The sequence below is a fragment of the Ceratina calcarata genome, unplaced genomic scaffold (assembly GCF_001652005.2).
Source record: "Ceratina calcarata isolate Rehan_Ccalc_2016 unplaced genomic scaffold, ASM165200v1 scaffold428.2, whole genome shotgun sequence".
In the NCBI taxonomy this organism is placed as follows: domain Eukaryota; kingdom Metazoa; phylum Arthropoda; class Insecta; order Hymenoptera; family Apidae; genus Ceratina; species Ceratina calcarata.
The window spans coordinates 1028878-1042033 of NW_017166501.1; the positions used below are offsets into that span (position 1 = coordinate 1028878).

At 43.3% G+C, this 13156-nt stretch overlaps 1 protein-coding gene across 1 annotated transcript in view; it reads right to left on the bottom strand.

Moving 5' to 3' along the window:
- The window catches only part of LOC108626798 (hemicentin-1), a 177090-nt gene that overhangs the window by 6756 nt on the left and 157178 nt on the right, over positions 1–13156 (bottom strand). The window contains exons 6-8 of the mRNA XM_018027679.2: positions 3361–3512; positions 821–965; positions 563–693 (exon numbers count right to left, since the gene is read on the bottom strand). Coding sequence (XP_017883168.1) covers positions 563–693; positions 821–965; positions 3361–3512 — 428 coding nt within the window. The remainder of the gene's footprint in view (positions 1–562; positions 694–820; positions 966–3360; positions 3513–13156) is intronic.

Genomic DNA, 13156 nt, shown 5'->3' on the forward strand with positions numbered 1-13156 from the left:
CTCCTAAACCGTCGGTCCTACGGGAAAATTGCATCAGATCTTTCTTGTAGAGGACGACGAGATCTACAATTTCCGTCTAAGAACTTTACGCTAGCATTAATAGTTTCCGAGTTATTGACAAAAAACGTAAAAATAGTTTTTTGCAAATTACTCGTAAACTATTGATGCTAACGAAAAACTTTTATACAGAAATTGTAGATCTCGTCGTCCTCTACAAGAAAGATCTGATGCAATTTTCCCGTAGGACCGACGGTTTAGGAGTTATTGAGGAAAAACGAAATTTTGGAAGAAATTGAAGGGAATACCCCTTGGAAAAATCTCGGAAAAATCGAAAAATTTTTGTTGTTGTTTATTATTAGCAATATTCTTCCGACGTCTGATTTCTTTTTAAGAAATGCATTTCTAAAGTGCATAAACTTTTGGGATTGACTGTATAGCCAATACATCCTTAAGTATTTCGCATTAATACTTACAAGTATGATTTAGTATAGTGTATAGAGAAGAACAATTGAAACGTAAAATCGTGTCGGGGTTAAATTATAAATGGTGAAAAAGTGCTTACCAAGTGTCGCCATTCAACCTTGTAAACTTGCGGATGGGCATGAATCAGACAATCGAAGTAGACGTCGGTGCCCTCGCGGATCGCGTTCGGATTCAGCGACGTGCCCAGCTGTATCCGCGTTTCCGGCGTGTCTGTAAATTGAGAACGTCAATATGTCGGCGGTGGCTGTGGCGAATAATCGGTAACGGATCGACACAGGCTTGCGGGGGATACAGGGACGGGTTTCCACCGGAGGTAGTGTGTCTTTAATACGCTTACACTGTATCTCGAGCACCCAGCCGTTCTCTATCGGCGCGGTTCCCATGATTGGATTTTCAGACCGACACGACAAGTGCCTACCAGCATCTGCCTTGGTCGCCATGAAAGATAAGATACTAGTGGTCGTGTTGCCATCGCTCGATGTCTGAAACAGAGTTACGATAACTTTTTTTTCTGCGGTTTCCACCTATTTTTTAAAGTCCTCTTTACGTATAGCACTTCACAAGAGACACGAGGGTGGAGAGTACCAAGTACATGTCATTGGCTAGACGTATAAGCAATTGTTGATACCACTGTATTGATTTATAGTATCAGTCTCCTATAGTTTTTATTTCATGTTGATGGGGCAATCGTGTTCTACAAGAGGCTGGTTTACACCTGAGCAAATATTTGCGTTGAATGTTAAATTGCACTTGTGATTCAAAGTTTGGAGAGGTCTCAAAGACGGATAAGTGGCACGCGAATAGTTCAGCGAACGGTATGGAACTCTGAACTAAACTTATTTCCGCTTGCACACAGGATGATACACTTCAAAATGTTATCTTTGCTTGTATGGTTCTGGACCACTCGGTGGTAAACTTCGACCTAGTATCGTATGTAGCGTTCTGTCTCCGGCGTAGGCTTAGAAAAGCACGTTTCGAGTGCGTTATCCAGCAGAAATGGCTTAGTTTACTGTTTCCTTAGTATGAAGTGTCCATAAGACTTGGGACAGTTTACGGCCGGATCTGTTTAGTTTTACGATACATTTTACGGCGTTCAACTCGAGAAACTGACTTGCATAAAGTGCATACGTGATGCGGGTTGGTACTCGGGCTCTGGTCGTTATTGTTCTTGATGTGATTGAAATCAGTACGCACGCCATCAGTCACAAACACTTACAGCCGAGCGTGAAATGTTTCTTCGCAACTTTCGGCAATCAGTCTTCGAGAATTAGATTAAAAAATTAAATGCCTCGACATTGACGGATGATTGCTTCGCTTAGGAATTCTTTCGCTAATTTCATTATCTCTGACAGTGGCATTTCGATATGGCGATTTATCTTCGAAAGAAACTTTGGAGGTTCTTCCCTACTTTTTACTATCATCTTCCCCAATGACGTAGCAATATGTTATCGTTAATCGCCGACGAATCGAAGGCTAGATTCCTATCGAGAATGAACCAAGTCTACCACGACTTCTTTTTATTTCCTTTTTTCTCCCCCTCACTTTTCATCGCTTTAACGCCCTCGGGTTTTCTCGATAAACAGAATGTCAATTTCACGGTTCAATCATAAACCGAGTTATCAATTTCCCAACTCGGGTTATGAATTTTAATTTTCGTCGACGATTTTCTTGCCGTGTTACACTCTGCGTCCTCTGATCGAGGAAATAAATATTTGAGACGCGGAGATTGAGAGGCTGACGGAGATAAAATAAAAAAATGAAAGACATTTTCCCGGAGGAGGAAACAGAGAAAATATTGTTCCAAAGTCGATGCCTCTCATTCTTCAGGACTTTGCTCTACCGCTTATATAAGAAAGTTAAACAAAAGAGGATGAGGCGTAAGAAGAAACACGGGGTGGAAGTATAATCTATAAGAGTACGTCGAAGGAAACGAGATCGTTCCTTTCCCACGTCTCTCTCTCTCTCTCTCTCTCTCTCTCTCGCTGCTTCTCTCTTACTTTACCTCCGTAATCTTGGACTTCGCCAAGTTTCGTTTCGGGTTTGCGTTAACACGCTTACTTGCATCTTCGTTGGCTTACATTTCCCACTACTTTAAAACTATCTTCACCAATCTTTTTCGCTATCAAACGCCACGCCGATATGAACTACCAGATTTGTATAAACTTCGACTTCAAATTAAGCTTTCACGTGTTTATAATATTTTCGCTCGTGATTTGACGTAGATACTTGGTTGATTTTTATTTTTTAAATTCAGGATAAAGATGGAGATCCTTTAACGCGATTTATCTGCTGTCGGGTTTGTTTCTCATCCCAATTGGTCCATCCAATTTGCCTTAATTACGCCTGGACTGAGTCAGGGAGGGCGCATACGATCGTGAACCAGCGTTATCACGTCACCAGTTCGCCTCGATTTAAATTATTCGGCCGTCTAATGGTGCTTTTAACTCGGGTTTAAGCCGCAGCTCGCGGTAACGATACTCCGGCACGCTATCGGGTCGCGGATCGAAACACGCGCGAGGTACACGCACGCGGGTGTACACCTATTATGGTTCCTTCCTAGAGGTCACTCAGGATTACAAATTACATCGAGTGCACGCTACATCGAATGGTTCACCCTTTACAATCATCATTGATTCCCGCATGACTGGTCTTCTATTGTGAAAGCGATATATACTGTCGAAAATGTTAAGCTACGTTCACGGACAACGCTAATTTTTTTACAAGGAGGAATGTAGATTTTTGTTAAACAGTATGTAATTCCACTAATCTTTGATAATGTTTTCCAAATCCCCCACAGAGTACGTTTTGAGAACTCGAGCACTTTAATCGGATAGACGAAGGATTTATACAAGTACATGTCTGTCTTGGTCTACTTACGGTCTCTTTGGATTCTATTAAACGCTGACCGTTCCTCCACCAGGTTACAGTCGCCGGTGGCCTGGAGCCGGAAGTGATGCAGACCAGTTCGTATCTCTTACCGGCAGACAGCGGCTGGTTCGATCCGATTATATTCACGTCCAGGGGACTGACTGTAAATGTAACGATACATCTGGTTATAGACAGTGTTTAACAAAACGCGAGGCAATTGTTGATTCTTAATACAAACTCGAAGCTGTACAGTTCATAAACTGATCTACGCTTTAAGTTAAGAATTTCTAAGACAAACGTCTATTCGGAAACGCTTGGACCGAGCTGGTTCCTCTGGCTTGAATTGCTTCTGCTGACGTAACAGTTTTGAAGTTGAGCGGGACTGTGTGTACGGTTTGGTTATTCGGAATCCGGTGAAAATGAGAGGGAAAAATAGAACGGGGCACAGAGGAGAACGCGACGGTATATATATGTATATCTTATCAGAAACGAGAAGTAGAGACTGTTCGGTCAAGTAGAATTGGACAGTGTGTGAATAGACAAGTAGTGCTTGGATTTACGTAGTTGGATAGACAAGTGGTACGGAACATCAAATAGATTAACAGTTGAATGAAATTGCAAACTAAATAGCATCCGTGCAATAAGAGAGGTAATCCTCGCTCGGATTAAATTGTTTCTCCTATGGAAATAATCGATTGCGAATTTTGGTCTTGAAAATAAATGATATTGAAATATCTTTTCTTCAAGTTCCTGGTATATTTATGGTGGATATCGGACACTGTATCGTTGCTTTTTACGTGGGTAATTGTTTGCATTATAAAACTCGAGGTATCGATTTTTCCTTACCCTCAACATATCCTTTAGTATTTTTTTCTCAGCTTCAAACCCCTTTATTCTGCTCTACATACCTCGTGAAACGTCAGTTCAGATAAAATCCGATAACATAATAACTCAATTTAGCCTTAATCAATCTCCACACTTGACACGTCGTGTATCAGCTCGTAGACGCGATTAGAGCATTGTAATTTTTCTGAAGATTAGCTGCAATTTACAACAAATGTATAACACTTGATTCTAGTCATTTTACGGGGAGTCTATATTTCATTTGGGACAAGGAATAACAAACAAGGATGAAAGTAATACTAATTGACGATTGCTTGTAATCGGGAGGATTTTTAAAAGAAACGTCGCACCGTACGGAGGGTAAATCTCTTAAGATTTGATTTAATTTTCTGCTCTAGAATACCGCGCCCGTCAGTTCGGAACGAAAAGAGAGTCGTAATTAATCCTCGTTCCATTATGTCTTCACATAATTGAACGATAACGTCGCGCCGAGAATTAAGTATCCTCCATCTGTTCGGTTTCTTTGCTCCTTTTTCCTCTCTTTCTTTCTCTCTTTCTTTCGGCCAGTGTACAGTCGCCGCCGCGACAAATTGACGTTGATAAATTCTCTTTGTTATAAAACCATACATCATCGGTCGTCGGAACTTCCTGTCGTAGACTTCGTCTGCAGAAGGGTGAATCGAGTTATTCAGGAAAATTGTGTCCATCCGGGTTCGCGTTTTACGTGACACGGTCTGCGCGCCAGCCTTCCATTCATGCCACGCGTATTCGAAATTCCCTCCGTTTAGTGTATCGAGAAATTCCTCTTGCATGCGACCAACCGTGAACGCCGTGCCGCGGTGTCTGCTCGCGTTTGTTCGAGACAACACGCTCGGATTTGCTTGCGCGCGTGTAAACCGGCGAGAGAGAGAGGCCAGTCGCTTTGAGAACGTCGCTTCTAAGATACGCGTCTTGAGTTCGATTGATAAAAGTTACTGCGAAATGGGAAAACAGGTAGTCGGTCGCCTTTGAAGAGGCACCCTTCGAATTCGGTGATTATTCAAACGTAGAACATGTTAGACTTGTTCGAAATTTCGTTTCCGGTTTGAGTATATAGGGAATAGTATCGGACAAGGCGAAGTTCTCGATATTTTTTTTATTGTCGTATTTCTGAATTAAACGGGGATTTCGATTGGATCCGGAGAAACTTTTAAAGGGAACGTTGGACGGCAAGTAGAACAAACCAATATCGAATCGAACAAGTAGAACGGGGCGTTATTGGCCAGACGCTTCAGGAACTGTACGTGTATCTGCTTATATTTTCTTCTTTATATTTTTACGAACTCAAAGTTCTTTAGTATATTTTTGTCGGCTTTGAGGGAAGAACAAAACGCTTTTGTCTCGTGTGTTGATCGAACAAGGAGGGATCGGGTTAATCTAGCACAGACGTGGCGCGCAGCTGGGTCGGCCCGGTCGACTAATATTTCAAATATTCCATTCTGTCACCGGCAATGGCCAGGGGACGTAGGCCTACGGTCCCTCTTGAGCTGCGGTCGTGGCTAATTTACATGACTTGCATCGGGCTAATTCGAGAGACGGTCGATAGCGCCGGCTAAAGGGATTGAAACGATGTTTACTTTATTATGTAATCATGGGGAAACTCAATATTGACCGTGGGACATCCGGAAGCCGCTTTAGAAACGCCTTATGGCTCTTTTAACGGCCGTCTGTCCTTTCCGTTCCGTGTCCTTGCGTGGATTGAACGGATTGAAAGTATCGGTAGCCCATCTTGTATCGATCCCTGAACATTTTCAATCGACATTCACGTTAGGTATCGTTAAGAAAGCGCTTTGTAATTTCTCAAGGGTCATTTTCGTTACTTACATTTCTTGAACGTTTAGGATAATCCTACCATTAAAAGAGAAGTATATTAACGGGGATAAGATTTAATCTTCTTTCGCGACTTACCGGACGTTACTTCCACGATAAATTAATATCTCCAAGGAAGAACAACTCGAGACTCCGTTAAGAAACTTTAAGAAGAGTCTCCGACTGTTAGGAATCTTTATCGCTTCGGAAAAAGGACAAACTGCGAATTCTACAAACGAATGAAGTTGGTTTATAAAGCTCTCCCGGCTTTGTGTAACATTATTGCTCTAGTCGTTATTTATTATTCAACCGGAGTAGAAACAAGAGAGGGAAATGGCAGAAGTTCACAAAATGGGGCGCATAAAACATTTCTAATTAAATGTTTTCCTATCAGTTCCGCGTCTAATGAATTTCATTGTACATCGCCTCGCTTCGATTCGAGTATCTTTTTAATTAATTCGCATACGATCTTAACGATTGCGTAAAAATTTCATTTTAAACAAGAGTTTACGAATGTAACGAGAATTAAAATGTCTGCTACTATCTCCTGATAACAAATTTCCTGTGCGTTTGTGCTAGCGAGAAACGGCTGGAGTCATTGAAACTGTCCGTACACCTAACGAGCATTGTTCCCATGGCGATACTTGTATTGCTAGCCGACGCCCACAAAGGTTGCGGGAGGAAATTTGCTTTACGCAACGGTCCGTATCTCTCCAACGCTCTCGTCTCTGACATTTCGCGTTCAACTTTTCCTTTTGTGACTTCGGGACCCACGCTCCCCGCGACTTTTCCGCGCGAGTTACCACGTACACGCGTCCCTTTGTCGATTTTCCGGGAAACGCTCGACGATTATTTCCCGTGCGAATCTCCGTTCATGAAGGACACGTGAGATTTTCGGAATTGTCGGAACCGAGCGCTGTTGAAAGCATTGCAGATCGCCGAACTCTTTGATCAATATAACTCGAGCGGCGTTCCAAATGAACAGAATATTAAAAAAAATTCTTTAATGAATTACGGAATTGTACAACGTGTAGGGTCAAAGGTAAATGGTCAAAGAGTCTGTCGCATCTAGTTTTTCTCCGCTTTTATCCGAACACACAGAAAAATATGTCCACCTTTCGCGTAAAATAAACGAGTGCACTTTTTATATGTATAAATGAAAAAGGTCGATCAAAGGTCCAAACACGCGAAGAGTTCAGCTTTGACACGATGCAATCTTTTTTCAAGTATCAAATATTCCAATACCCTTTTTCATATTATTGACAAGTTTCTCTCGTATAATATTTTTTTCAATTGACCTCGAGTAGTATAAATTTAACTCCGTTTTTATGTTCTCTCTGGCGGGCCATAGGGCGATGTTGCAGCTGCTGTTTCGATTACTCGTATTCCGGTTGCGGTCTGTCCGAGTTACGAGATCTAAAATAAATTTAATACTACAATTTTGGCTGCCGCGCGTGTAGCACGTCGCATTAGCGCGACCCGAGTTCGTTGAAATGTAGACACTCTTTGAAACAGGATATCCCTTCCACTGTATTATTGTTGTTTAAGCAGGTACGCTACATTTCCGCGACGTATTGTCGCATTCAAAACAGTCATTATCAAAATCTCATATCGAAACACTGCGCGATCTTCAAATCGCAAGTTTATTTTATCTAAAACGGGAGTTTGTTAGTATTTGGGGACGTGAAAGAAGTCCCTGTTCTTGTCGAGCTATGCTTTTTGCTCCGAGTTTTTCGGGACAAGGGTCCATCAACGTAGGACGTTCAAAAAAGGAGAACGAAAAACTCGGCGTGAAAAAGGATCAGGAAGCGTTCAGTCACGATAGCCTGATGGACGAGCGTTCTATGCGTATAGACACCTGTTAGCACATCAGACTCACCGAAGGTATTATATCATTTGATAGATGTTGGATCGGTGACCTAAATCGGGAGCGCAAACTGATAGCTTTTAACGTTTATGTATCTTATTCTTCCGTTTTTTTATTATACTATTAGCCACTTGACTATGTAATTTCAATTGAAAAAACAATTGAAATGATTCTTGTAATCCCTTCGGCTGTTCAATCCATTACACGAACTGCAACAGTAGTTATTCTGTTCGCGTTCTAAGAAAGGCGGACAAGCAACCCCCAGAATCCGACAACTCGTTTCGACTCGTGTTTCGTTCGTGTTTCGTCGAAGAGCAATGGAACATCGAAGAACAACTGCGAACTCCGCAACTCGTCCGACCGCGGCGTACACGAAATTACCATATTTTCCCATTCCCTCGGCGTTCGTCCATTCTACCGTTTTTAACATTCTCAGGGGGAGAGAGAGAGAGAGAGAGAGCGAGCACATACAAAGACGAACGCACAAAGCAAACGTAAGAAGAGATACGAGAGCCACACAACCGCGTGGCTCCTTTCAACCGAAGAACCTTACGAGTGTTCGGTCGGTCGGGAACTTTTCAAGGGAAGTTTGCGAGGGTGAAAAGGGCCGTCGATAGGTGTTCTGTTAGCCCGAGGGCTCGTCAGGTATTTTCGTTCTCACGTACACTCCTTCTCGTAAGTCGAACAGCATCTTCAATTTTTCTGCTGCGCACCTATTCTAATATTGAGGATAGGGGATTGAAACTAACTGCCCGAATACATACAACGGGATCAGATTAGTATTGACCACATTTTTACTATATTTTGATAGACTGTACTTTCTGTTAACTGTTCTCTACTATGGTTTGTGATCGGGAATGTACCTCGTGTACCAAAGCGAAATTCCTGTATCTAGACTAGTTTTTTTTTTCTACCGGACGATGCAGTACCGATCCTAGACCTTCTGTCGCCCAGGGCCACAGGTCTCTTTCGCATGGACTACGTGAGGTCCACATTCACGGCGTCGTTTTTCTCGTGGAAAATTTAGGCCAACCTCGCCACGGTCTGTGTATTCAACCGTTCTTGCAGGCCTATATTCGAGAGAACTCCGCCGCTGGCACGGAGACGATAATTCTTACACGGGAAACATCTTGCGAGATATGCATAATAATTACGAAGAACTAACGGAACTGTGTAAAGAATCTTAAAGCAACAGTTGTATCGAAGGTGTTTTAAAAAAGATTCTTTTTATGGAAAATATGCGCTAACGAGATATGCGCTCTCTCCGTTCTCCAAAGACAGGAATCGATTTTGTTTCAGATCAGACGTCAGTTACCGCGTGATAACATAAACATCATGAATAAAACGAAGGTGTCTGCTTTCGTATGCCGGATTCGTACACAAAAGAATACTTGATGCGGCCGGGGATGTTCGGCCTTCTGTTTTCCAACTGCATGCACGAGTCGAGTTCTTGGTTTCCGTTTCCAATTAATTTTTCAAAGCTTTTAATTACCATGTTCTCGCTCGAGCTCGTCTGCTCGCGTTTCCTATCGAGTCGCGGGGGCAATTGTCACGTCGTTGTTTCGCGATTCGAATTACCGTAGAAGACACCAAATTAGCATAGTCCCTGGTGTTATATATGCCGAGGGGGGGAGGCGGGTATGTACCGCTGCGCGGAATCATTAATTCGGCGCCCCTGGCTGTGAGTAGAAACTGAATGGTGTCACGATCTCGAATACCTGAGATCTGGGTGTGCAACCTTGTCGCCGTCGGAACAACGATTGAGAGAACGTTGAAAGGGACACCGAACCGGGAAAGCGAGAGGCAAACACGAGGAGAATATCCCGCGAGATTCGACGGATTGAATTGCAAAGCGAATGAAAACCAAGCCCCCGTGAATAAGGAGGCATCGCCGATGGGGGCGGAATCGCAGCAACGTGCTCTCGGCCGTGTCTACGCCCCCATTTTCCCTGATTATCTTCTCGCCTCCTCTTTTTTCGAACGGAGTTCCTTTCATATTTAAAGTATCACTGTAATGGAATTAAAAAAGAATCGAATTATCCGCTGACATAAAGGGGAATGGTATAGGTTAGAGGATACGAAGTAGAATAAGGGAGCGCATGGTCAGACGTTCAGTCATAGCGGCTTCAATTTGCATTCCGAATTAATTGAGTTCTACATTTATAGAAGATACAAGTTAATTGAAAATAGAATTCCTTTAGTTCTCGTTCTTGTGAGAAGCAAGTTCGATTCGGTATCGACCGTCTTCCAGCATGCCATTACTTTTCGTCCAATCCGTTCTACGAACTATTCGAACTCTCGAGGCATTCTAGTCGAGCGTTTTCGAACGTGACGAAATATCGGTGCCTGATTGCACGCCTGTGTGCGTGCACGAACGTGCTTCGCTTTTACGCGAAGGATCCCGTGGCCGAGGATGCGCGGCTGCAGCCGTGGCAAAGACTTTCGAGCGAATCGGGCGGCGAACGCTAATCGGCCGTGAGATCCATTCTCGATCCAAGCGGAGTGGCTCGCGAGAAACGGGCACTCCTCTCTCGAGTCGGGTAATTGATCGGCTGGATCCAATTTCGTCCGCATAATGAAATTCAGCCGAGAAAACGGGGACCTATTCTCCCGGTTGTATGATCGCTCTTATTCCATTTTCGTGCGAGCCTCTCGAGCGCCAGGCATATTCAATCGAACCCGCCTACCAGCTCGGTTTTTATGAAAACGCAACGAAATAACGCGCTGCTCGAAATCCTTACCGCCTGTATTAAGCGAGATTCCTTCGTTTCTTGTCCTACTTTGAACAATCAATAATAATTGGACCGTGATATTATATTGAAAGGAATTTTTATTAATTTCTCCTTACTCGATACAATTCATTTATAATGTTTCTTCGTTGCAGCAGGATTTTCATGTTGAAGTTTTAAACAAAACCTGTACACTTGTCCTATGATAAAGGTCGACGCGAACAGGCGATTTTAAGCTCGGGAAAATTTTAGCTAGCTCACGGCTTGTCCACGACGACCGCTCGAAACAAATACCCCGTGCACGTTGTACGGCCTTCCATAGACTGCGATAAATGCGTGTCCTTATGTGTATAGTTTAAGCGCGAAACCTATTACGAGTAACCGGACCGGTATAACTGAAAACAAAGGGTCGCATAATTTCTCTGGCCGTTGGACGGATTCGGTCGCCGGCACACTCCATTTATTCCGCATTAACGGGTGGACGGAGTGGTATGAGAGAGTCGGGGCGAGAACGGTGCGGATTAAATGCAGTTTTAACCCTTCGCCTTCCTTCGCGGGTGTTATTGTCTTCGGGGTAACAAACGCGTCGGCGGAAAGACTGTATAGCTTCAAAGAAAGGTGCGAGCCGAGTAATGGAAACACGAAGCAACAGACGGGCTGATAAATGCTCTCGAGTAGAGGGTATCTGCGTGGGTCAGGTTCGAGAATTTCAGCTCGTATATTATTTCAAACGGGAAACACTTTTTAGACTGGAATTGTACTAGATTCTCGGTTAGTTCTTATTACAGAGACAGTTCATTAGAAGAATGGGATAAGAACGGTCAGAATATAATTCACCTTTACACCCTTCAACTATTTTTTAAATTAAAAATAAAAGTATAGATTACGTGTACCGAGAGAAATTCGTCGACGTAAAGAAAAATAACAATAATCGACAAGAAAAGTTTCCGGGTGAAGTAGAGCACGGTAAGAAAGAAAACTCCGGCGTCTAAATCTTTCGGCTCAAACGCAGGCTCCATCAAAACGGGTTTGAATCGCGATTCCGGAGCCAAGAAGACTTCGGTACACGCGGCGAGTGTCTTTAATGGCCGTCATCGTCCGCCGTCGAACAATTTCTTTACGGCCGGTCGTCGTCGTCGGAACGAATCGCCGCGAGTTGGCAAGAACGCGGAATCGGGTCGCGTTTTCCGCGACAGGGGAGAGGGATATATCAGGGAGGAAATCCGTGTCACCGAACCCGGGGCGGCGGGCATGTATTCCGCGTGGCCGTGAGGCAAATAAGAAAAGCTCTCGCGCTCGGCATTGAGAGCGACGATCCCTTTTTAAGGTTCGCACGGGCAGCCGACGCCGCGTCGCGATACTTTTCGTCGTGAAAAACACCGGAAACGTATTATTAACTCCGGGCGAGTGCCACGACGGCTTGCTGTTCCCCTGGAACTCGTTTCCACGCCCGCGTCTTTTGTGATATGGGCGCATAGGGCCGCGCATAAAGCGACTCGATGGCTTATTTTGTTCTCCTTTCTCCCGTTTATTCCCCTCTCTATTTCTTTTTCATTGTTGCCCTCGCTCGCACTGCTCTTTCTCCTCGACTTTTTTCTTTATAACGTAACGAGCGTTCGTACGACACATACGGTGCCCGAGATAAATGTCTCTGATTCCAACTTCTTTTTAGGCGGTTCACATTCCTTCCAGTCTCTAAGCGTCGAACTACTTCAAATCACGACGATTTTTCATCGACACATCAAATTACTGTAATAAATATCATTAGTATCGTTCTGCTCAAGGTATAATCAAATCTTAGACAAATCTCAAGTGTAATTAAGTTCGAACGTAGAAATTAAAGTCACAGAAGCTCAGTTGACGTTTCTTCTGATTTAGATAAGAATCAGCATAATCTAGTGACTATTCTAATTCGAACCTTATTCTTTTATCGAGATACGCCTAATTACTAGATAATCCAACGTTATCAGGAATTATTAGTCATTACGTCCGCGTCGCGTGTTACGGTGGAATTTACTTTGTGCCCTTCGAGGTCCCTGCCTGAACTGCTCCGAGTACCGGATGTACTAATAACCCTTGGGTTCGTGCAAGACATTTTTTCACTGCGTTTTGATCAAACGAGCAGGGCTATGTAGTCGAGTGACTTTCGTGTATGCCATTTGGGATTAATGCTTGTACGACTTTAGTACTTACTCTCTCTTCTCATGAATTAGAATCTTTCAAACCGTAGAGGGGTGATTGTACTTACGTTGTTATATTGTAATTTCAAGAGATCTGTTTTTGCCTGCTAAATCTCTATTTAATTTGCTTATAAAAGACGCAAAGGAGATTAGAGTTGGTATACGATTTTACGAGTGAGAACGCGATCTCACAGAAACGTGATCTCGTAGACATCTTGAAAGCTATCAGTTTAGATTGATGATCATCTATTTGAATATTAACCCTTTGTACTCGAGCGGCGCCGCTACGATGCCCGGCACGAAAACTAATTGCAAACTGTAATATTTAACAGATTTTG